Raw genomic sequence first — 25004 nt, 5'->3', positions numbered from 1 at the left:
CACTGCAGCACAAAATCATCTTGTGCTGCTTGATTCATAAAATTAAAAAACCACTGAAAAAAAAAAAATCACGTCTTTTACAGTGCTCATTTTTTTATTATTTATGACCAACAGGCACTTGAGAGCGCGATGAGTCGTATTTATGAGCTTCGTACTGGAAATTAGGAGCTTACAAGGAGCACTTGAAGGCAGCATTCGCTCAAACCTGCCGGACGCCCAGAAAGCAACAAGCTTGACCGGACAAAAGGTACAGTGCTGCAGTGCAGTACACTCCGACCTGACGGGAATAGCTACAGTACGAGTTTATTTTTCCAAGCGGTAACCCGGTGAGTAGGCTGCTGTTTAGGAGGCGAAAATGTTAGTTTATCTCTGCAACCCCAAGGTAATTCGGTTAAACTTTGTCCTGCACACCAACGACGCAGGTGGAGAGATTTTTTCAGGATGCTTGGTCTTCCACCCCATCCTGAAGGGGGTACAGGAAAGTTTTGGAAACCATCTTAAATCGCATACGCATGATGTAGTCTATGCTTGAAATTTCTAGGTTACAATTTATGATATTGAAGGGTATCAGTGGCCAAAGTCCGAAAGTATCCCATGCCTGATACGGTGGCTATAGGCCATTCCCTCAAGAAGAAACCATCGTCGCAGCTGAATGATAATGTAGGCTACACAACATGGACCTATTGCAGTAATTGACGGTGCCTATTAATGCATCTGGATCGGCTACAGCGATTTTAGAACAGCTAAGAGGCCTTGTTAGGCGAAGCGAAGTGCCCAAAGCCCTCTTACCTGTCCTGAAACCACTCAAAACACGGTGTCGAGAGGCTTAGTGCTTTTATAAAACCATGGCTGCACACTGCTTCTATTAAAAATGTATTCTTCCGCTAAGCAATATAGTTCTTGAACAGAAACAATGTTGTTGTTGGGCGACACGAGGACCGTCTGTGCTGATTTTCGATTGGCGCATTCATTTTTAAACTACCTAAAGTGGTCACAGGTGTGCACTTGTGTTTTACAACGGCATGGAACGTTACTCAGCCAATCAGAGCTCAGGACTGGAACGATATGTGTTGTAATTGAATGCTTGCCTGAAGAACGAATGTGATGCGAAGTTGTGTAGAAACAAGAGGTCTTGCATAGGGTATAGCCATTTAGTGCAAAAACAGGAATAAATATTCCATAACGTTCAAGCAGACTAGGACTGTTAATTATTAATAATGTACCTCTGCATGGTTTTGTTTGCCTAATTCCAGGCCTACTGCAGAAGTGACTTTTGGAAGGCCACACTAACAATCATGTACCATTTTATTGAAATTAAATCCTTAACAGATCATCCTTGGCAATCAAACACCATGGTGTCTTAACAGACTAATACCAGCTGCCCAGAATGTCTTCAGACATGTTGCTTGCTGTACTGCTCCCCAGCCAACAAACAGAAACCCTGCATTATTTCCTCTCCCCTCGGTTCATTGATGGAAACGCCTACTGCAGATCAATTTTATGGGCCTAAGTGCTTCCCACCCCTTGCCCTTTTATTTACAGTAGTGAAACTGTACACTCAATTAAAGATTCATACCTTTATGATCTATTTGGTGCTATTAATAATTTACCATTGTGGTTTGTGGATATAACAAGAGGAGATGATATTGTGAAGTTGGGTACTGTATCACTAAAAAACTAGGAAGAAGTAGCCTGATGGAGATAAACATTTTTTCAATATTGGAAACAAATGAGGCCTTGAGATTTCTCCAGCTAAAGTAGTTGTGTAGCGGAAGAAGTTTCAAATTGCAAATTCGTAAAAAAAAAAGTGACAATTAATAAAAGTTTCAAGTTGCAAATTAGTGAGGTGACAGAAATGTTACTGATCTTATTCAAGTGTCAATTTCTCTCCAGAGGCCCCTTGAGATTGCAACTTTATACTGTAATCAGCTGTTTGTGTGCGTGTCCTGTCCAATTAGAGCAGATATGTGGAAAAAGACACAACTTTAGGCATTTTAAATTCTAGCAGAGATGATTTGACTTGGTATTAAAAAGTATGTGAATGCTGAAAAGTGTTTGAGCAAAGGGCCTCATATTGCTGTTGAGACTAAGCTTTTGTTATGACATTTGACAGGCTAAAAAGCGTCTGTATCCCTTTGCCAAACAAAACCGCACTGATTACCCTCACACTTATTGTAGGGCATATTTTGTGCGGAGGTGTCAAATGTCATAACAAAAGCTGAGCCGAGACAGGAATATTACTATTGCCTGGCTGTTCTGTAATCTGGGCTGCTTCAGTTACCTGCCAGTGTCAGCATTTGTCTATTATTTTTTTATTCCTTTTCTTTTGCCTCAGATAAAAACTATGATATCTGGGGTATCTCATTGGAGGGAATTCTTTTCTATTGCAACTTTACATTTGGGGTCATATGAGCAACATAGGCTTGCAACTTAAGTTTTATAAACCCTTATATAAACATTTTAGTAGGTAAGTCCATTGGTTGTAATGTGGCAGTTTACCAGTGTGTATGGAATCCACAGTTAATCTCACGCAAAATAAAAGCCCTCAAGACATAAAACTCGCTTTTTGTGTTTTTCAGCATGACCATGCTATCACCATGACACCATGGGTAATAAGAGGCAAATTCAGCTCAGTCAGCCAGGGGCGAGACATTTGACTCCTCTATAACTTTGCAATATCAAACCTCATCACACTTTTCAGCACTTGAGAAAATCATCTTCTACAAATCATGCCTGTTTTGTATTTATCTTGTATTATTGTGAAAATTTTACTTTAACTATGAATCTCAGCTGCAAATTCACACACAGTTCCTATAATCCTCCTGTATTGAGAAATAATCTGCTTTTTTTGTTGTTGTTGTTTTTCCCCAGAACTGAACCAGAGGAAGGAAAATGTCGGCGGTGTACAAAGATGACCAAGAGGACTGGCTGACAGTGTGTCTCAAGTACCTGCTCTTTGTTTTCAACTTCCTCTTCTGGGTGAGTGCTGACTGACGATATACAAACTCCTTTTTAAGCAAAACCTAACTGACAAGCCCTTTACCTAAACAACTAGTACTGCCAACATTACACTTTGCATTCACTTTGCTTACAACTTGGTCTTAAATGGGGATTAAGTAAGCTATAACCTTTATTGACCGCTAATGGGCAACCAAGGAAATGCAACAACATTGCCAGGTCTCTGGCACAGCTTACGGTGGCCTGTATTTGGCATGAATAATAAAGTCACATTTTCATTATAGAGACAAGTAAGCTACCTAATTAGAGCAAAGATCCATCAGAAATAGGAAATAATTCTGCTCCGTCATTTGCTTTTTATGACTTGAGAACAAATTGCCTTGTGACGCCGGTTGCTTGCTGGTAGCAGCATCCTCCATCGTTAAGCAGTAGAAAATATGAGTTGGTGGGTGAAGGATTGTTCCAAAACCGAGTATGTTCTGGGAAGTATGTATCAACAGGTCATTTTGTGCTATGGAACAGTAAAAATCGTATTTAATGCTCCTTTAACACTCCAGACAGAAAGACATTTGAGTGGGGGGGGGGATGTTGAAAGAGGGAGAGAATTAAGGAGAGTTCTGAGTCTGAAAGGGCTGAGCAATGGATTTGGCCCAAAGTGAGTCATAGATTATTTAGGGCCTGTCAGTGCATGGTGGGGTGCAGTGTATCAAACCTGCTCTCTGGCAAGACAGTGCGCGGTTAATGTTTGATACTACAGTTCGCTACTAAAGCTGTACGCTCTCACTGCTGAGCCCTTAGGTCATGGTAGAGCGCGCACAGAGTCTGCGGTCACTTTGAAACATGTTGTTTAAAGTACGAAGCGGAGTCAAAGAGGCAACGTTGTGTGGAGAGAGAGACAGAGACAGATCTGTGGGTGGGAGAAGTTAAATGGAGACAAGGGATCAAGCTTTATTTTCAGGCTCGGGCTAATGCGCTGTCGTCACCTGAATACTCATCTCTTCAGCAAGCGCATCACGTCTCCCTCTCCTCCCTGGATCACAGGCCCCTCTTCCCATATCTTCCTCCTTCACTTGGACTGAAAAAGCTCTCGTCTTGTTCTGCCTTTTCTCTCCGGCTCGTCTTTCTTCATCCACCACCACTCTATCATACATAATCATTCAAAGGACACAGGAATATTTGTTGTATCTTCTGTCGAGACACAGTGGCTTGTGATGTTGGTAATTTTAACATTAAGCTTGTTCTACAGTGCAGTCATTGTAATTACTCTTGGTGAGAGCATTATCTAAATCAGTGATTCGCAACCTTTTTCATACCAAGAACCTCTAATTTAGTACACATTAGGGCCAAAGATCCCCATTTGATGAGATTTTGTCCCTCTGACCCAAATCTGAGAATATTTTTATTGTTGGATATGATTTTGTCCAGAATCTGTATTGTAGGTAGAGAGATAACAGTGAAACTATGATCAAAATAGTCATTCTTTTACATTCTCCAATTGTGTTAACTTCTTGTAAATTAAAAAAATAGTGAAGTTTAACAATTCATCAATTTGCTGGGGACCCCCTGCAACCCCCTGAAGGACCCCTGGTGGTCCCCGGACCCCACGTTGAGAACCACTGATCTAAATGACTAAAATCTACTAATCTGGTCTGTGTATCCCTCTTCCCTGCGACTGTGTGCCATCTCAGCTCCACTCTCTCTACAGCCTGAGCCATGTCAAATGAAAACATTTTAAAGATAAGTCGATTTGTTATAATTCAAGGGAACTTGCACTGCTTAAACATACAATAGAAATCCCAAATGTGCTATATGGGCCCTGTACTTGTCCAAGTGGTGCCTCCTTGACTGTGTACGTGTTGTTGCTCTGTGTTGTTTTGAACATGGGGATTATGCTTTCGAAGGAAAGGGATGGGAGGATGAAGGGGGGGAGACTCTCGCAGGCATTTCCTATACGTCCGGCTGTGGCACTGATGAGAGGAACAGATCTGGACGTCACCCTGGGTGTGTTATATGGGATTGTTTGTGAGGAAACGGACATTACTGTGTGCCCTGACTGTCTCTGATCTCCCCCTCCCCCTTTGCTTGTTGTTGTTAATGCCTTCCTCCCTCTCATTCTGTCTCTTTTTCTTTTCTCTCTCCTTCATTCTTACCCTCTGTTGTGCCCCTTCTCACTCTCTCCCACTGTCCTGACACATTTTCGCTGTTTTGTTCCCCTGACTCATCCGATGTCATTAAGCTCACTTCCTATTTGTCACTTCCTGCGATACGCTTTTTACTTCTGGGTCTTTTATTTGTCTTCCTTTCTTCAACAATGACTTGACACGACACACTCAATGACTCACCATGTTCCTTGTCTCTGCCCCAAGTCATCCATATCTCCTGTAACCCTCCATTCATCTCTTTCTCTCCATATTATGACCCGTATCTCCTCACCATGCCTCTATTATCACTTCTCCATCACGTCTTTTCATCATTTCTCTTCTCTGAAATCCTTTTTCTTCTACGCCCCCATCCGTAACTCGTACCTCATTCTTCTATATATTTCCCTTTTCTTCTGCCTTCCCTCTGTAATGTCTTTCTCCCCTCAACACCCCTCTCCAACCCATGTCTCCCCCCTCCCTCTCCCAGGTGGGAGGAGCAGCAGTTCTGGGTGTAGGAGTTTGGACCCTGGTGGAGAAGAGCGATTACTTGAGCCTGCTGGCCTCCAGCACCTTCGCTGTCTCGGCTTACATCCTCATCCTGGCCGGCGGCCTGGTGGTGATCACGGGCTTCCTGGGCTGCTGCGCTGTCATCCGGGAGCAGAGGAGCTGCCTGTCCACGGTGAGACATGGCACCCATGGGAGGGTTTCTACTCAAGTGCCTGCCTTTGCACGGCCAGTCCTACAGGTGGACAGATGGCAAAGTGTGTGTGTGTGTATGTGTTGAGGGAATATGCGTGTTGATGGATCAGCGAGAGTGCTAGCCTTGTGACATTCTCATTTTTGTTTCAACCCATATTCACTTGTTAAATAGGTGACAATTTGGATTTTGTGATTCATGGGAGAGTAGTTTTCTCTGAGGAGGGATTTTGAGTGTACAGGCAACAGCTACTTGAGCAACACACTTAACCTCCACTTGCTCCATTGTAGCTACTCAGTGACCAATAGACTGTGGTTGTACTGGGGAGCTTCCAGGTGTGAATGCTTGTGTAACTGCGCGAGTATGAGGCAAGGTGTTGTTGAAAAAGAGCATGCATGCTCAGTCGATATTCGCTGCATAAATAAAGGTTAACAAAAAAATAAATAAAATCGTTGCCCTGTGCTACCCTGTGCTACTATATACCCATTTGAGTAAATCAACTCTACTGTGGCTTGGTCAAGAGCAATCTAGCCTGAGGATTGAAATGGTATCAAGTTAAGTAGCCCCTGTCCCATAAATTGCAAAATTGAAATGGTCAACGAAATCAAATGGTCAGTGGACAACGAGTGCAAATGAAAAGAAGCGATGGTGCTTGACCCAGTCTACTGGTTAGTGGTCCTAGATTGCTACGTCTACACTGAGAAGCTAAATAAGTACTAGCCCACGTATACATACAGGTATGCTCTCTTCTGTGAAAATACATAACAACTGATATAACATGGTGCTCATCCATGTGTTCCCTAGTTTAAGCTCTGTCGCTAGATGCTGACAAATGGCTCTGACAGGGCCCTTACTGTCCTCATTATTTTACAGAGACAGGGCCCAGTGGGAGAGAAGCAGGCGGGAGGTGAGCGTTCACTGCTGCAGGACTATTTATAGGTCTATCTATCTACTGGGGACGGATGGAGCTATAGAGGAGAGGAAGGGGGCTGCGGGAGCGAAGAGGTGGATGCAGAGCGGATTTGTTTGTGTGTGGTTTATGAGGGTGGGTTACTCGTGGTGTGTGTGTGTGTGAAGGGAGGGGGAGGGGAGGAGGGGCAGTCAGCATTCTGTGTGGGCAGCAGGCACATGGAGAGTAGTGCTTTTTGTAATCTTGTAACTAGGAGATACACACAGTAGGATGTGTTTCTGCATCACATAATTACCGTGATAACTACCTAAAAAAACCCCAAAAAAAGTGAACATTTGCTTGAGCTTCCTAAATATTAACTTTGTTCCCTGAAATGATTGCTCCCCTGCAGCTGCCTATGTGACAAACAATGTAGTTTGCCATCATTTTGTTTCCCACCTCGCACAAGATGGGATGTAGCATCTGTCTCTCCGTAATGGCCTTGAGCATAACAGCGCTGTTGCTGCTGTCAAACTCTTGTCCCGCCTCTCCGACAGACAGGTGGGATTAATTAGCTGTGTGTGTGTGTGTTTGCATTAGGCAGCGTGGCCTATAGTTTGTGTGGCGTGTGTGTGAACAATTTTACATGCAGTCGTGAGCTTGTGTGTGCGTATCTGTGTGCTATTTGAGTCTGTGAAAGTTGCAGTTTTGATGTGGCTCAGTCCGCAACCGTCACTCTGTGAGACTGCTCTAAATGTGTGGGCGATCCGTTCGCTCCACAGTTTACATAATTATGCCTTGCTTTTTAGTCGATACAGCGGCCCTTTATCAGTAAGCATTAAGCTCACAGTTGGACTCACCAATGCAATGATGTATTTTTGGCTGTTATTGGTTATAAGTATTGATGAACATGCACAAGAGCTTAGGTAATTACACTGACCTGATGTCTATTAATAACTGCTTCTTCTCTTGCAGAGTGCAAATGCATGTTTGTGTTGGTTAATAGTTAAATGATCAGAATTTAATTTTGTGTTAAGATAATGTTTTTGAAGTTAACTTTGTGAATGTTGATACATAGCAGCACTGGTTTCAGGCAGCTTAGAAAGCTCATTAAAAGATACCGTAGAGAAATGTGACAGCCTTTTCAATGACTCTTTTCATCCGATTCTACAGTCTGTCAAATTGCTTTCTGGTTGTCTTTTCTGTGCAGCATTGCCATCTGTGTTGGGTTTGGCAGATGCAGCACAATGACAGCTGATTGAAGTTTTTCAATTGAAGAGTTGTCACGATGTGTGAACAACTTTTCTCAATGAGTTAGCTGAGCTGACGACTCTCAAGTTGAAAGTTGTGGATGAAGTGAAGTCTTTTGTTTATTGGGTCACTCTCTCTTCCTCCCTCTCTCTCTGTCCCCCTGTGGCACTCACTCTCATTCACAGTACTTTTCCTGCCTGCTGTTGATCTTCCTGATTGAGCTGGTGGCTGGAGTACTGGCCTATGTGTATTACCAGAGGGTAAGTGACCATTGATTATTATTTTCTTATGGCTCTCACTATATTCCTTTTTAAAGGGGCAATTCGCCAATAAAACAAAGTTAATGTTTTCAATGAATTTTCTCTCATGTACACCAAAACCTCCAAAAGTGGAAGTCTTAACAGGATATTAAATTGGACTCAATGACAACATTTAAGTATTATTGGTGAAAAGCCCCAAAACACATTTCCTTGACTGCTCCTATACTAGTTTTCCTCAAACAATGTTTGTATTTTTCCTATAGTCTCTGTCCTCTTGATTAGTTTTTCATTCTTCTTATTTAGGCCAAGCCATCGTCCCTCATTCATACTCATATCATCAAAGAGGATACTTGCCTGGCATTCATGGCATCTCAGAGCTCTGTTTTTTTTCTGATTGATAACCTTGAATTTGAAGCTGCTAATTGCTATGCTAGCACTGAGGCTAGCCACCGAGCCATTTGAGATTGTCACTGCACTGTAGCAGTCCTTGTCTCGGGCAGCAGGGTGGTATGGTGAGTAGGGGTGCTGTTCTGTAGCTTGCCTTCCCGTGGAAAGGGCCAAGAGAGATGTCAGATATACGAAAATCTTTCCTACTTGGAAGCTATTCTGAGAAGTTGTATAGGAGGTGATTTTTGATGTTGGAGGTTAGAAACTTCACAGTTGTAAATTGCCATGAATGCAGGGACACAGACACCAGGGCGTCATTACATGGCTTGGGAATGTTAGTAGTCCACTTTGGTAGTTTAGAAGTCCTACAGTAACACGTGCACACTACATAAAGTTACAGATGGATATTGATATTAATGATGCTTTGGACTGAGCTATTGCTTGACACGCCTTTGTTTACACCAGTCGTAAACATTTACGAGCATGTCTGCAACACTAGGAGACTCATTACAATATCAAGGAAGCCGCGCAATCCTACATGATATGACATATGATTTGAGGAATATCTGGCTCCGTTTCTTTCTTATATGGTTTTTTTCCTAGTCCAAAAAGTTCAAAATACTTCCTTTAAAGGTGGTGTTCTTTGCTCCATCTTGTAGATTGGTGGCGATGAGCCATGGGAGAATCTACAGTAGATCCCCTTGCTCTCCCTTTCATATGTCTGTGAGTTGTCTTTGTTTGGCACCTGCGTTGAGCCCATGTTCAGTGTCTGGGGTTTATCTGAGCCAGGGTTCTCAGGATCGACTTATCTCACACACATCTGCCTGTCATTCAGCTCGGTCTGCAAAGAGCACCATGCTATCTGCAAGCATGCTCAAGTGATTTATCATAGTGGAAAAGGCCTCAGCACAGGATAGGATCAATTTAAAGATAAGGGCTCTCATTCTCTCTCGCTCTCTCTCTCCTGTGTGCACGCGCACACACACACACACACCCGAAAGGCTATATTTAAAGCCTGTTTTTGCTGCGTGGTGTTCGTGTGTACTCTCAATCATAGCATCCACAGAAGTGCGGGAGTTGCTACCCTTCTATCTCGCCCCAATCCGCCCACTCTTTCACCTTTGTCAAGCTTATCACTTCCACACTCTCACCTTATATTCTTTTTCATGTGCTCCCACACATTTTTTTCTATTTCTGTTCTCTCTATATTTGATGTTTTCCATGTGTACTAAATGAAGCAGCTTGTGGTTGCAAGAGAAATTTCACTGTTAACTCACAAATAACTATTGTATAAAAGCGCATAGACACTCTTTCTTTCTTTCTTTCTTTCTTTCTTTCTTTCTTTCTTTCTTTCTTTCAACATTCCTTCCTCCCCAGCTGAGTGAGGAGCTGAAGCAGCATCTGAACCAGACTATGACGGAGAACTACGCCCAGTCAGGGAAGGAGGCCATCACATTAGCTGTGGACAGACTACAGCAGGATGTATGGGCTACATTTTCAAAAACTATTTGAAGTTTTGTTTGGTTTATGTAAGGTTATGTGCTGTACTTTTCCTCAAGCAAGCAGGGTCAAGTGCACTGACACTCTGTTATGAATTTAATACATTTTGCTCCATGACTCATTGCTCAAATTTGTCAACGTCCTGTTTAATCTATGGGGGTTTGCCCAAAGTATTGTTCCTAAAAGGACCAGTGAAACAAGTAATTTCATCCAGGCCTCTATAAAGAAGGAAACGCCACTCCCTTGGACTGCAAGAATTTTTATAGTGGACAGGGTATTGATTCAGAGTGGTGGTCCAAGATAAAGTCATGCTGATCAAAACCTTGAAAAAACTGGATCATGTATTAACATTAGGAGACCTTAGGGTGACTTGAGCTTCTCATATGTGACATTAAGAAACCAAACGTTTCCCTTACTCTCCCACCTCTGCAGTTCAAGTGCTGTGGCAGCAACAACTCCCATGACTGGGTGCAGAGCGTGTACATTTCATCAGAGCTGGCGGAGCGCAGGGTGGTTCCTGACAGCTGCTGCAAGACCATCACCCCCCACTGTGGCAGGAGGGACCACCCCTCCAACATCTACAAGGTGGAGGTCAGTAGGCTGGATGATTCTGGACAATATAAACACTAAATGGCAAGCTCAGTTTCTGTCTAGCTGTTGAATAGATATCGTATTGACTGGGGAATTTTGGCCAGATTGATTAAAGATGTGCAGAATTTAAAAGGGAGTGGAAGTGCTCACTTTTAACATCCTGTTCTTGTTTCCTCTTTGTTACTGAATCATGTCTCATGCTGACTCATCCATTTAATGAATGAATGAATATTTATTTGTCTGTTAGGAAATGTGTTCTGTACAATCATCGGTGGCAAATTACAAACAAAAAGAAAAGAAACATCATCACAAGACAAACAGGACATCACATTAATGTCATAACGGGACACAAAACATACATGATTGGAAATGGGGGGGGAAATGGGGAACAGTGGGGAACAGTGATCAGAGTCCGTTGTTGATTAGTCCTATGGATGTGGGGATGAATGTTTTATTTGTTCTTGTTCTGTGGAGTGGGGTCCGAAACCTGCGTCCTGATGGGAGTAGTTCATATTGGCTGTTGAGTGGATGAGTAGTGTCTCCTATGATCCGGTTTGCCTTGTGTATTGCACATGATTTGAACAGTGATGTAATGTCCCGGCATTTGATTCTGCAGATTTTGCTTGAGATATTAATGATTTTTGTTGTCTTGTCTTTATTGACGAGTGTTAAGGAACTGAACCAGGCGAGGAATCCAAAGGTGAGAATGTTTTCCATGAAGGTTTGGTAAAAGAGGTGTAATGTGGAACTGTTGACATTGAATTTGTGTAGTTTTCGTAGAAGGTGTAGTCTTTGTTGTCTGCTGTATATGGTCTGTGTGTTGATATTCCAGGTGAGCTTTGAGTCGATGATGGTTCCAAGGTAACGGTAGCTGTCAACGGTGTGGATGTCGTGGTTGTGAATTTGGACCGGTTCCAGTATGCTCCTCCTGCTCCTGAAGTCAATTATCATTTCCTTTGTTTTTTTATTGGTATTGAGTATGAGATGGTTGGTTTTGCTCCAGGCGGTGAATAGTTTTATTTCATTCATGTAGTTGTTTTCACTTTCTTGGTTGGTTATGAGCCCTACTATTGCTGTGTCATCTGCAAATTTTATGTTATGGCAATTTGGGAAATGACTTCTGCATTGGTCGGTGAATAGGGTAAATAATACTGGGGATATGACACTACCTTGGCGGACTCCTGTGTTAGTAGTGATAGGGGGAGAGTGGGTGGTGTTGACTTTGACCGTCTGGATGTGCCCAGTAAGAAAGCAGTTTACCCAGCGGATGATGTTGGTGTTGACCCCCATGGCCAGAAGTTTCTGTAGCATGAGGTGTGGTTTGACTGTGTTAAATGCTGATGAAAAATCCACAAACATTATACGGGTGAATGTCTTTGGTTGGTCAAGGTGGGTATAGATAGTGTGGAGGAGATAGAGAAGGACATCCTCAGTGCCACGCCTTGCCTTGTACGCAAACTGTAGTGGGTTGAGTTTGGATCTGATGTCCTGTAGCATGAGTGACAGTATTATCCGTTCTAGGCTTTTGATGATTAGTGAGATCAGAGCGATTGGCCTGTAGTCATTGGCACAGCTTGGTATTGGGGTCTTGGGTAGAGGTATTATGGAGGATGTTTTCCATGCAAACGGGATGTGATGCTGATCCAAAGAGATTTGAAATATAGTTCTAAATATAAAGCAGAGTTGGTGTCTGCACTCCTTGAGGACCAAGCCCCCCAGGCCATCTGGCTCGGCTGATTCCTTGGGTTGATTCTCTTGAAGGACAAGACCACATCACGTTCTGTGACTGGTATGGACTCACCGAGGCCCAGGTTTTGGCACAGGCTGTTGCACTCAGGTGCATGCAGGTGCAAGAAGAGTTGCCATTCAGTACATTCAAAACAGCCTTTGAGGTCCTCGAGCTTCATCAGTCTATGCTTTGTATACTTTAAATTTTGGTTTATTAGCCTTCAGTTTTTGCTTATATGTAGGTACAAGTAAAATGGCATTGTGATCAGAGTCTCCCAATGGAGGCTTAGCGTAGGACTTGTAAGCGTCCCTGATGTTACCATAACATAGGTCAAGAGTCTTTTTGTTTCTAGTCGGACATGTGATGTATTGTTGGAAATGGGGGAGCACTTTTTGCAGTGAGCACCCATCAAAATCCCAGAGAATTAACTTGGGGGCATCAGGTGATATGTTTTCCAGTACACCTATATGATCATGAATAATATCTGATGCTTTGGGGTAGTTTGCCTTAGGGTGGATGTACACTACACATAAAAAGATTTGGCCAGACTCTCTGGGTAGGTAGTAGGGTCTCATGGATATGGTTAGGAGTTCTGTGGCCTGGCTATCCTGATCTAGTCTGATAGGGCAGCCAAAACCATCAATGTACAGCGTGTCATTCGTTATTGTTTCTTTCAGCCAAGTTTCCGAAAAACAAAGTAAACAGCTGTCTCTGTATTCGTACATAAATTTTACGCACGATTGGAGCTCCGTCAGTTGTTTTGGAAGGGAACGGGCATTGGCAAAGAGCAGAGTAGGAAGGGGTGGCCGGGTTTTTCTTGCGCGGATGCGCAATGTCCCCTGGGATATCGTCGTAGATTGAGCCGTTTCCAGCATATTTGCGGAGTAACAGGAGTAGATCTCGGTCGTATTGTAGAACTCCTTTTCCATTCAGGACGCCAAGACTGGGAAGCTCCCCGCCCCTCTGCCCGTTCTCAGGTAAGATACTCCAGGTGTAGTGTAGGAGCAGTGCGGTGATTGTCAACAGCAGCAGGATTTGGCTAGATCCACATTTCCACAGCATTATAAAGTCCGTTTTCCGCAGCTTAGCTAGTGGTTTTATTAAATCAACAGTTTAGTAGACGATCGCACAGCAAAGAAAACAACTAAACGAGTAACATTTAGATTTGCCAGAGCCCGATGTGCACGCGTCGCCGCAGAGCAGCGCCGCTTATGTGTGTGTATTTACGTAACTTTAACAGCCTAATGTTAAATTTAGTTATTAAGAAAGTGACTTGATGCTGTTTGTCAAATTTAAAATAAAGAACACTGAAGCAGTTCATCAGTAGTTCATGTCCAAAAAGCTGCACTGGGCGCTGCTTGATGATATAACACAATCTTCACAGTATTCAGAGACATCGCCCTGCCAAATTTTCCCTTCCTCATATTCCATTTGTTGAATTAAAATGGGGAGTGTCTAGAGCACACAGTTTGAAAAGCTTACACTGAACTTTTGCCTGATAGTCTGAGCTCTCTGGAAATGAATAAAAGAGGAGAGGTTTTTTAGTGTTTATCCAAGATAGAGGTGAAGTATGTTTTTTCACCTTTTGGCATCAAACCAGTTTCCACTCTTACCACTTACTTTGCCTGCCATCATGTTCATAGGCATATTGAATGGAATGGTTTTTTTTTTCCTTTTAAGTGATTTGACTGCTGGGAAAAAAACCTTTGGATTAAAGTGTTCTGAAAGTATACCTTTGATAAATGTGTCTGAGTGTACAGGCTTGTAATCACACTTGCACCAGTACACACACAAAACAACACACATTGAGTATTCTTCCACAGGATGTCTTCTTGTTTGTTGCAGCAATTTAGATGTTGGCTATGGAGAGATGCTGAGAAAGCAAGCTTTACAAATACACCGTGGGATACACACATTGATGGCTTAAAGTTTAGATGCTAATGCCTAACTGTTCAAACGTACTGTATATATCGTCTATGACATGAGTTAAACTTTCACCCTTTGACTCCGCAGGGTGGCTGCATCACCAAGCTGGAGCAGTTCCTGGCAGACCACCTGTTGGTCATTGGTGCTGTGGGGATAGGAGTGGCCTGTCTACAGGTAAGTGAAATATAAAACATATATATGTACAGTCCCGCCAATGTTGAAGCAGCAGAACACTATGTCTTGCACACTAAAGCATGAGATTACAAATATTCTGTTTGCCTTCATCCTGAGAAAGACATTTTATACAAGGCAAATTAAGTTAGTTTTCTGTATCATCCCAAAAACATCCACAAGATGAGGTTCACTGCTTTTACCTTTTGAAGTAAAACGCTGCCCTTTGTTGTGTAAAAGCTTACAAAACCCAGGCAGATGGTTTTTAATCTCGCCATTACTGAAAATTTACCATTGCAGGTCAGACAACCTCCAAAATGGACTCCTCTTTTCATCTGACCCTAGCCTCTCAGTCGTCATTATCTGATTCTATTCATTCATGTTATTTGATTTGGTCCTGTCTTAGATGGACCTGAGCTTTTAAGCCTTATGGGGCCATAGGAGGCGTACAACGGTGCTTTATTACCATTCTGGGATGGCTGACTGCCCTCCAGTAGCGATGCACCAGCTCTCTGTAAATAAACTCGAGAGAAACATGAGACCACCCAAACCTGCATTGATTCTCGCTCATGGTATTTGGAAGATTAATATGCCCCTGTGCACCCACTGTTTCTTTACTTGATGTTCAGGCTGAAAAGCTGGAATTTTATAATCGGGCACAAGGAAACAGATCATTTTCCTTGTCATCCTACTGGCATGGGGCCAGATTGATTTTTTTTTTTTTTGCCATATCAATGAAGTCTTGAAATGGGAAAGGATAAGAAATGACCAGTGGGGTTTGTCATGTGTTGTCCTTGACAGATATGGCTGTTGGCATGGGAATTCCCCATTTAAGAATACAGCATTCCATTAACTCTTCCTGTATTGCGAAGATTTTCTTTCCCAAATGGCCCCAAGTGATTATGTCAAATAGGCAAATGAGGGGCTGAATATATAAAATGTGCAAGGAGAAATGCATGTAAAATATAACCAATACTATATGTTTAGTGGGACTTGTTGGAACACTTTCTCTTGGCATTTACATCCAATCATATATTTGCTCTCCATCTGTGCTGTATGTCTCAAGTCTTTGATCTAATCTGTCTTAACAATACTGGTGATCTTTCCGCTCAATCATATTGTCAGACTGATTGGAAATCTTTGTCCATGTGTTATTGTCCATGTTAATCTAAATAGTTGTAGTTTTTGTCGTAAAACTTGTCTATGTCTTTCATACCACACTAACCTGTCTGTGGTGCAATGTATGTCTTTATGTGTGTGTGTGTGTGGTGTCACTGTAGCTGGCCGGGGCAGTCTTGACAGCCTGCTTTATCTATCTGCTCTATAAAGAAGAGGAAGAGGACTTCGGTACAATGTGATTAGCTCTAGAGCCACTTTGTGGTCTTAATCAACTGGAGAGGACAAGGTTGGAGGGCATTGTGGAAATTTGATTGATGTCTGTCTGCATGTTGTCCTTGTGTGTCTGTCCGATTTTGTGTTAAATGTGTGTATGTGTAGGCTGCACATGTACTGTGTATGGTGGTGTTTATGTTCTTAGCTGTTCTCTGCCCAATGTCAAGCATGCAGCTCCCTGGCTTCGCCGTAAATATTGGCGGTTGTGACTCTGTATGTCATGATAATGGCTTAACTACCTGTGGCTGCATGTGTGATCACCTTTTGCATGGCTAAAAATGGTGTGATAACATGATTCAGGTCAAACACTTCATGAGTACACCCTGATTAATAAAAACTTAACTGCATCTGCATGATGACACTGTTGGTAGCTATACACAGATCAGGAGTCATGTTCCATATCTCTATACCGCCTTGTGCTATAAAGTACTCGTGGCTATAAGCAAGGAAAAAAGCATTGGGTGATGTCTGTGTGTATACCCACCTCTGAAGTAATTGCTATTTTACTTTAAATTGGAGCCTACTATCAAGCTCTGCCGTATTTTTGTAATGGGACAAATTATGATGAAAAGAATCCTGGGATGGAGCTGGGATATAGTTTTCGGATAATGCTACTTCAATCTGATATTTACAGGGGTTGATAACCTACTGTATTTTTTGATTGGTAACTTCCTTTATTACTGCAATTGAAATCATAATTTGTCAGGCTACTCCATCACTGCTCTTTTGGATCCATGCCCCCTGTCTTCTCCATTAGGCTCCAAGAAAACTAAGGAGCAGAGAGGAAGTCTTTCACACTTTCCCCTCTCATATCATCATCCTGAGCCTAAATGTCATTCTCCTTCCGCGCTCTGTCACATAAATTGTCACCGGTGGCGGCAGAGAGGGAGAGAAACATCATAAACTGGCCTGAAGAGAGTCCGCGATGAGTCTATTCCCAATGCCGACCCGCTCGATAATGCTCTCTCAGAGGGCTTTCAGAGACCTGGAGATTGAATCTGAGCCCTTGCCTGTTCATCCATCAAGCCTGACATGGCCATGTGCACACACGCACAGATGGGCATTTGTGCACACAGTGGCTTAGGTCAATCTATATCCCTGCTGCTCTGTACTTTACTCTTGGACCTCTCACATAGTAGGGAACTTGACAGGAAAGAGCTTCTGGAGGTCATGCTCTGTGGCTTTATTTAGTTTCTATGTAGGTGCTCACCCTAGTTTAATAACCCAAGGGACTGCTACATCAGATCCTGTGTCTTGGTAAATGTAGAAAGCCTTGAGAGGAAACGGAAACACTAGTGGGTAGTTTTATCTTCCAGGATGTCGCTGTGCAAAAGAACAATTACGCGTTTTACGGGAAACCCTGTATGGGAAACTGTTAACTGTGGAGTATTTTTCCTGTGTATGAGCCATTCAGGTCCTCACAGTTGAACCTAGATCCCTTTAATTTTCAGTCACTTCCCTCCTCCACATAAATGGTACCAAAGTACCTAAGCCACAAGATTGGAGATGTTTTCCACAGCCCAACAGGGTTTTACTGTGTTAAAACCTTTTACTGTGAGTGGAATTAGATGTAGATTTTGACGTTGACTATCTTTAAAAAAAAAACAACTCACATTAATAAGTAGCATTAAAATGTGGTTGCGTTTGATGAAATTAGGATCACCGAGTGTTAGTCAGATATAAGTTATGGCTGAAGATTTCAGCTGATGGTCTTTTTTTTTTCTCTCTCTGAATGATGCTGAACTTAAGTTGAAATCACACTGGTAAATCTGCTTTTTTTTTTTTTTTCCCAAAAACATTGACTGCATTGGCCATATCTTCATTCACGTCTGACCTTTTGTGTATTCTGCTTGTGCAAGACTGTGCACACACACTTTGCTGCAATAACTGCTGCTCGACACCTGACGTCCCCATAGTAACCAGCAAAAATCTCTCAACCCACCACCTTTTAACCCTTCTCCCTCCCCACAGTCAACAGCATTCAGGCTTCCACTGGTCTGCCATGGCAACTGACCAGCACCCTTTGACCTAACCCTTCCTGTTTTCAGATCTGTGGCATGGTGTTCACCTGCTGCTTGTACAGGAGGATCAAGATGGAGCCTTACTGAGCACACCAGGCCACCAACACTCCACCTCCAACAGGCAGTTGGAGCAATGACCTGCTGAACACCTGAACTTCAACCTTTGAACTTTGAACTCTTACCTGTTGACCCAAACGAAGTCAAGATTATGGGCACGCCCCAGGTCACCCACATTGCAGTTAGACACAAATAGTGCCATTGCCCAAGCAGGCTAATTTAAGGTTCTTCATATATTGTGTGATGCAGTTGGGTCATATCCAGACTGTTTAAGCTCTGATACCTGACTGTGATCTAGGCCTCCTGCAACGTCCCGCCTGGTTGCGCTGTTATCTTGGCTTGGATGCATGCACGGCTCTCTGTTTGAGCAGGGCAAATTAAAGGGAGATACTTGCATTCCATTCTGTTCAACTGTTGATGCAAATTGATTCATCATGTTATATTTTCACTGTGCAGAGATTTATGTAAGAGTGGGTTATTTTCACTCTATTTTCACTCCTCTACTTGAGTAGGCTGAGCGAGGGCACCGAGTACACGGTGTTGCTGTTTATGAAGGAAGATAATTTATGGTTGTATCTTTTTGTAACCACAGCGTGCCTCTATCAACATTGTGGGAAATGGTTATGTAGTTCAATAATTACTTTAATTCCATGTGTGAAAACCTCTTAATGGAGGTGCTGACAGTGCGCTGTAATCACAAGAGGGGACAAATGAAATAAAAAGAAATTATCTTTATATTTGTAGTTATAATATCTATATTATTAAATAACACTGAATGTGTAAGTGTAGGATAGCTCTTAATATTAACTGAAAGCGAATGTTAACACTCAAGTGTAATTCATATTTTTGTGAGGACCAATGGTTTATTTTACTGTTTACATAAACTTTACAACCAACAATAATGGGTACAAATATCCAAACATCCCCAGGTAGTAGAAGTAATGAAATCTTCTGAAATTGTTGACAGAATTCAGAAGTAACCAAATGGACTCGCTGGAACAAACCAAACCTGAGAAGCCTGGATTTAGCACTCCACCTAGTGGTTGGCACTGGTCACACACATTGTGTGCTGTATTGTAGGCCTACCTGTATTCTGCACTTTGGCCTGATAATGTACACCAGATAGATTCCACGCTACATACATACAGTATATCCACTATACAAATATCTTCATGTGTAATACTAAGCTAAATACTAAGTTAAATTCATGTGTTTTTCCATACATTCTTGGACACACTGATGTTTCATTCTCTAGAGTGAAGAAGCCAACTTTTCTGAAAGCCAAAGCAAACAAGGACCATTGTGTGTCACTAGATAAAGTTGCCAACTCTTTTCCTTGATCTATTCCATGTGGATTAATCAGTAGCTTTATTACCACTATAGTGGTGACCATGTCTTTACATGCAGCATTACTTTTTTCCAAAACTTGAGTTGTTATCTTAGCTGTTGTGTCATATAAGCTAACAATATTACATCATTTCTGGACATGGCTGCATTTTCTTTTGGTAGTAGTCTGGTTGGCTAAATACGCTGTGATGATAGATCCATTTAGACATTATCTGTATGCGTACCCATTATCTCTTGGCAGGAATACTTCACTGTTGCCATGATTTACTACATAGTAAAGGAACCTTTATATTAATGTATTCTTTCCTGATTGCCTTAGAAATGAAGAGGGCTATGAAGTAGCTGGAACAAGTGGATGAAAATGGTGATATGACAATGGCATGTGCTCCAACTACTGATTGTTCTTTTCAAAATATTGATATGAAACTGTGTTATAAATAAATATTCATATATTGATGCATCAAAAAATTGTGTGTTAATAAAAGTCATGTAGTGTGGATTGGATTCAGCAATGGCCCAGGGCTATTTCAGACAGATTAGGAAGCCACTAGAGGGAGACAAAGGTTTTCCATTGGCAGTGATATAAGCTGGTTGTAGAATTCAACTAAAGATGTTAAATAATCCTGCTGTTCTGTTAAACCACAGTATTCTTGGTGCAGTAGTAGGGAAACAGATTTGCATGGTTTTCAGGGTCGTCATCTCCATATATTCAACACGACGCCATGCACACAAAGTGTTTGTGTCATTCCAGCAATCTGTTGGCGCCGCAGTGTGTTTTGTTAATGTTGTGACCATATGACTAAAGTGTTTGTCTTTGTAGCAGTGCACGACTTCCCCCTTCCCTCTGGTTCCCTGCGCCTCCAGATCGCTGACGAGACACGATGCGTCGCTTCAGAGTGATCTATCATCGTCAACCGCTTAGGAAAGAGGGCGAGGAGACAAAGAGTTTTTAAAGAGTTTGGACGTTCTCCAACATTTTTAGGTTCAGCGAGTCTATAGAGTCTGTCAGTACCTTTGTCTTCATCAGCTAGAGGAGGATGGCTCCCATTTCCTGCAGACGTCACACACCGTAGGAGGCTGTACACACACACATACTGAGCAGGGAAGGGCACACTACTGCTGACAGATACACACACACACACACACACACACACACACACACACACACACACACGCTAGAGAGGCTACACATATTAGCATGCGGTATACACCCCGTGCCAGGAGAGACCCATGAGGAGGAATTGGAAGCAGCTGGAGATTCACCACTCCCATGTGTTGAGCCCCCTACGCATCACACACATACATCCACATACTGGCCATACCCTCCCTCCTCTCCTCATATCTCACATCATAGCAGTGGAGCAGATATGTCAGTGGGACAGCTCAAGAAGTCACCTTAGAACACATGTTGCGCTATCCATTTCTCTGTCAAGCGTGAACGCGTGTGTTCGCGTGCACACACACACATGACTCACACCCCAAAGAGAGCACATAGAAATGCATCCCAGGACTGTGCAAACACACGCCGTGTGCTGATGTTATTTCTAAACCCCTATCACGATTGTGAAGTAACACGTTTAATTCCATACAATATGTGTTCCCTCGCATGTCCGCGTGCAATCGCAATCTTGAGCTATGGATATTATCCTCCTCTAAGGCTTTTGGTGAGCTCTCATAAAATGTATTCTTGCACAACACAGCTATTGTCTGAGAAAGTGCACCTGTGTTCAATATGTGCAGAAATACTTGAGGCCTCAGTTGTGGTGATTGAATACTGTTGTGCCTTTAGCGTGGTAGATGTGTGGGAAAAGACTTCTGCTGTCACACATTGAGCACAGTATGTAACAAGCCTGAAGGTGCACATTGAATAAAGTGGATGCTGTCTGCTTAGGGATTCATTATGCTAGCACGGTTCTCAAAAACCACTCCTGTCCGCATCAACGTAAAACCCCATTAGGAAGACAATACGTATCTTGTCTAGAACTCAACCTGGATCACAACAAGGCTTTAGGATTGAGTCTTTGCCTGAAACCATGTGAAAATCTATCCCTTGGTCTCCTTTTTAACCTTTATTTATCCAGGGAGGGTTTTGCTGAGGACGCATGTTCTTTTTCAGCAACGCCCTGCTTCACATTCAGACAGTTACACACATTCACACCTGGCACCTGCCCAGTGCAATCATAGTCTTAAACTATTGACCACCAAGCAGCTCCACTGGAGCAGTTACTTTTGGCCGACTCATTCTTGATTTCCAGTGAGAGAAACAAAGGTTCAAGTCCGGTCTTGTCTACAAGGTCAGGTCTGTACCGAAGCAGAAGTCGGGCCGTGTCAGATCTGGTCTCTAAATCCTCTGTACATTGACCTCCATATTCTTACTCCCTTCTCAATGAGTCTGCCCTTGGCCCGCATATTGGAACACATTAGCTCTGGCCATAAATGTGTTTGACAGATTTCTGCAGGGATCAAAGGCAAAGGGAAGGAGATGGCGTGTTAGATAACTGCAGCACTGGACGTCAAAGCTTATGAGCCAGAGGACCCTTACGCCAACATAAATCGAAACCTAATATCACTGTCAGCATACTGCAATGTGTCAGCAGCCCCTAGAGAGCCAGTGAAACAATGGGAGATGCCAGATGTGCAGTGTTATTGTTGTTGAAGATAGTTTTGTCCCTGAATACCATTCCTGAGTCAAAGATAACAGTTTAGATTTGGATTGGGTTTGGCATAATCTGACCTCATCTCTGCAAATAAAATACCTTGTCTTATCGAGTATTATCGACCATGAGGAAGAGGTTATGTTAACACTGTTGTACATGGGGTTTGAAATCAAGTTAAAGTGGGGAACTAACATCCTCAACAAATGGATGGATTGGGTATTATGACTAATACTAAGTTCTTATCCATGTCAGTAGCTAGTGCTATTGACCTTGGTATCCTAGCAAGAATCACAAATACTTTATTTGGCAAGTAAAATCAATACATGGTCCAAGTTGCACAGTGAATACTGACAAAACTGGTGCAAGGATAACCTCGATTACAATTCAAAAGGCAAGTGCAAGACATACAGTAGACACCTGACTACATATTACTCTACTTATATGCATTCAGTATCCATCTATATACAATATTTTGACAGCATGGCATGGTATGGTTGCAGCTATAAAGGGAAGTGCGTCTCCATTACTGCAGTATTGCAGCGTACCATAGACATAATTCCTAGGCTGTAACTGCCATAGTGTGCACAGCCTGTACTAGGGTTTTACAGACTAATTCAATGTTAATGACACAGCATTAGGTTGTGTCCATTGACGTTGCCTCAATAGCTGCCCATTCAGTTTTTTCTTTAATAAAGGTGCTACAAGTGAAAAGAGACGGCTCCATCTTGCATCCTGGGTGGACACTAAAATCTAATATTTAATCAAATTGTCTATTTTCACAGTCACATCCAAATTGTTTTTACTCTATGGATTCTGAGTGCATACAAAACCAGATTGTTGCAGTATTGAAATACACCTTTAAGGTGTCGGATAGTATTGTAAATTGAGCTTGTGAGCGGCTGCCCCGGAGCCTTCCCCAACCCCCATATGTTGCGCAGCCACTTCCCAATGCCCCTAGAGCAGAGAGGCTGTGGTTTCTGAGGTATGTGTCTGTTTCACAGTGTGTGTGTGGGGGGCTTAGTCCATGGGAGAGTGAGTTTAGATGGAAACAAACTTCAGAAAGTGTTTCAAGACGGCGTTTCAAAAGCCTGCTGTCTGATAATGATGATGAGCGTGATGTTGATGGGGACGCTGATGGATGTCAAACAGATGATGGGGCGGTCGGAAGGTTACACAACCACACTGTGATGCGTTGGCACTTCATGCCAGCATAGGTACCATGATGGCCTTATAAATGGGAAATTGGTTAAACAATGAGAAAACGGGAATTTTCTGCGATGGTTGTTTAAAAATGGAAACACGAGATGGACGCCAGGGTGTCTATGCCCTCTGACTGTAACAAAGAAAAGCATCCTGTGATGGAGCAAAAGGTCAAAGTTCACGTAAGAATAGACAAACTGTTGAGGAGAGTTATGTCCTATTGTTTATCACTCGACCAACATTGACTAAACTGACAAATACTGACAGTTTAGATTAGCATATTTACATAATCTTCTAGCTTTGTGTATGTGTGTATCGGCGTGTTTGTGTAACACGAATTCCTTGTATTGAATAGATTGTTTGATTTGTGATACTTGATTAGATTTGCTTACATTACAACTGTGCTTGACAGATTTCTTTCCATGACGAGTCAAAGAGAAGTGTTTGTTGAGTCAGAAGGATGTGTTTCAATATGATGGATGTTGTGCTGTTCATATGTGGTACAGCAGGCCAACACTGCTATGGAATTTCATGCTTCATGTATGTCAGGAGTGCTAGACTTGAACATGGCTTCTCTGGCATCCGCTGGTGGTGTTGTTACACTGTCATTTATATGGGTTGAGTGGTGTTTCTGTTTAAAGTGAAGGTTGGAGTCTGTAAACTTGGTATGCATTTACAAGCTAGAACTACAGTCTGTTAGCTTATGGACTCTTTGCCGTACATTGTTTGGCAGTCAATGTCAGTTGGCTTGCATGCACAAACAAAACCTTTTTTTGTATTTTTTTCATACACACAAACCACCAACTGGGAATGCTTTGTTTCCTCATTGCACGAACCTGTACGCATGTGTGTGTGACTGACTGCAGCTTAATGGTGATGTGGACATGAATAAATTCCTGATGTGTGGGTATGTTTGCGTGCATGCGTGTGTGTGTGTGTGTGTGTGTGTGTGTGTGTGTGTGATTTCCATACAATATCAATCATATCTATCATATCTTGTCTGCCTTTTGAGTCAAAGATAAACCTGACATTGAGTAATGAGGAGCAGCGGCGTTAGTTTTAACTCAGAGAGCTGTGAGCCGTAAAGGATAAGGACATTGTATAAAAACAGATTAGTCTGTCAACCTGTTTGTTTATGCTCCGAGATGAGAAGAGGAGGAAGAAACGGATATGATATTTGGAGAAAGAAGGGTGTATGACAAAAACAAAGGGGGGGGGCGCACAGGAACAAAAGAGCGTGAGAGGAAGTATTTGCGTTTCCCTCTGAGATTGATGGCATGGATGAGAGCATGGGAGCGACCTTGACTCGGCCATGAGAGTGGTGTGAGCGCAGAGTCAGAGAAAGACAGAGAGTTAGTAATCAGACTGCTGCAGTAAACAGGCTCTCGAGTACCCTCCAGGAAGTAAACACTTAAACATAAGGCACTGTGCCATTACAGCCCATGACCTTGGGAGTTAAGATTCAGACAATAAAGACAGATGGCAAATGGGAGGAGATGTTGTTTGGACTTTGAGAATATACAAAAATGTAATGGGGAATACAGGCTACATGAATAAAGCATCCCACTGAGATGCACATTCTTTGTCTCAGAAAGCCGACTGTTTGAATGGTGTTTTCACCAAACCTTTGAATTTGAAATAATTAGATAATTAGATATCAGCCATCCAAAGACCTGATTACAGTACATGGTACACCTTTTTAAAAGTTAACTTATGTACTAAGACCGGAAACTAGTTTGTCAGGTCTAAAATGTTGTCACATCACAAATCGTTTACCGTTAGAAAGAAGGGATTCACTGATACCACTTTTGTACTGCCAACAGCCATTCA

At 42.4% G+C, this 25004-nt stretch overlaps 1 protein-coding gene across 2 annotated transcripts; it reads left to right on the top strand.

Annotated features, from left to right (window-relative positions):
- The first annotated feature begins 241 nt into the window (after positions 1-241).
- Positions 242-19785, top strand: tspan11 (tetraspanin 11). 2 transcript variants are annotated; one of them, XM_071905644.2, is made up of 9 exons: positions 242-326; positions 2872-2979; positions 5587-5778; positions 8122-8196; positions 9961-10065; positions 10516-10674; positions 14417-14503; positions 15781-15905; positions 17941-19785. In XM_071905644.2, the coding sequence occupies exons 2-8, from the start codon at positions 2893-2895 to the stop codon at positions 15856-15858; spliced, it is 783 nt and encodes a 260-aa protein (XP_071761745.1). In that variant the 5' UTR covers positions 242-326; positions 2872-2892; the 3' UTR covers positions 15859-15905; positions 17941-19785. The 2 variants fall into 2 exon arrangements, with proteins under 2 accessions (XP_071761745.1, XP_071761746.1); XM_071905645.2 differs by lacking the exon at positions 15781-15905.
- Positions 19786-25004: the final 5219 nt, after the last annotated feature.

Source organism: Centroberyx gerrardi, chromosome 24, assembly GCF_048128805.1.
Source record: "Centroberyx gerrardi isolate f3 chromosome 24, fCenGer3.hap1.cur.20231027, whole genome shotgun sequence".
NCBI classification, from domain to species: Eukaryota; Metazoa; Chordata; class Actinopteri; order Beryciformes; family Berycidae; genus Centroberyx; species Centroberyx gerrardi.
This window is presented reverse-complemented; position numbering and strand designations above follow the sequence as displayed.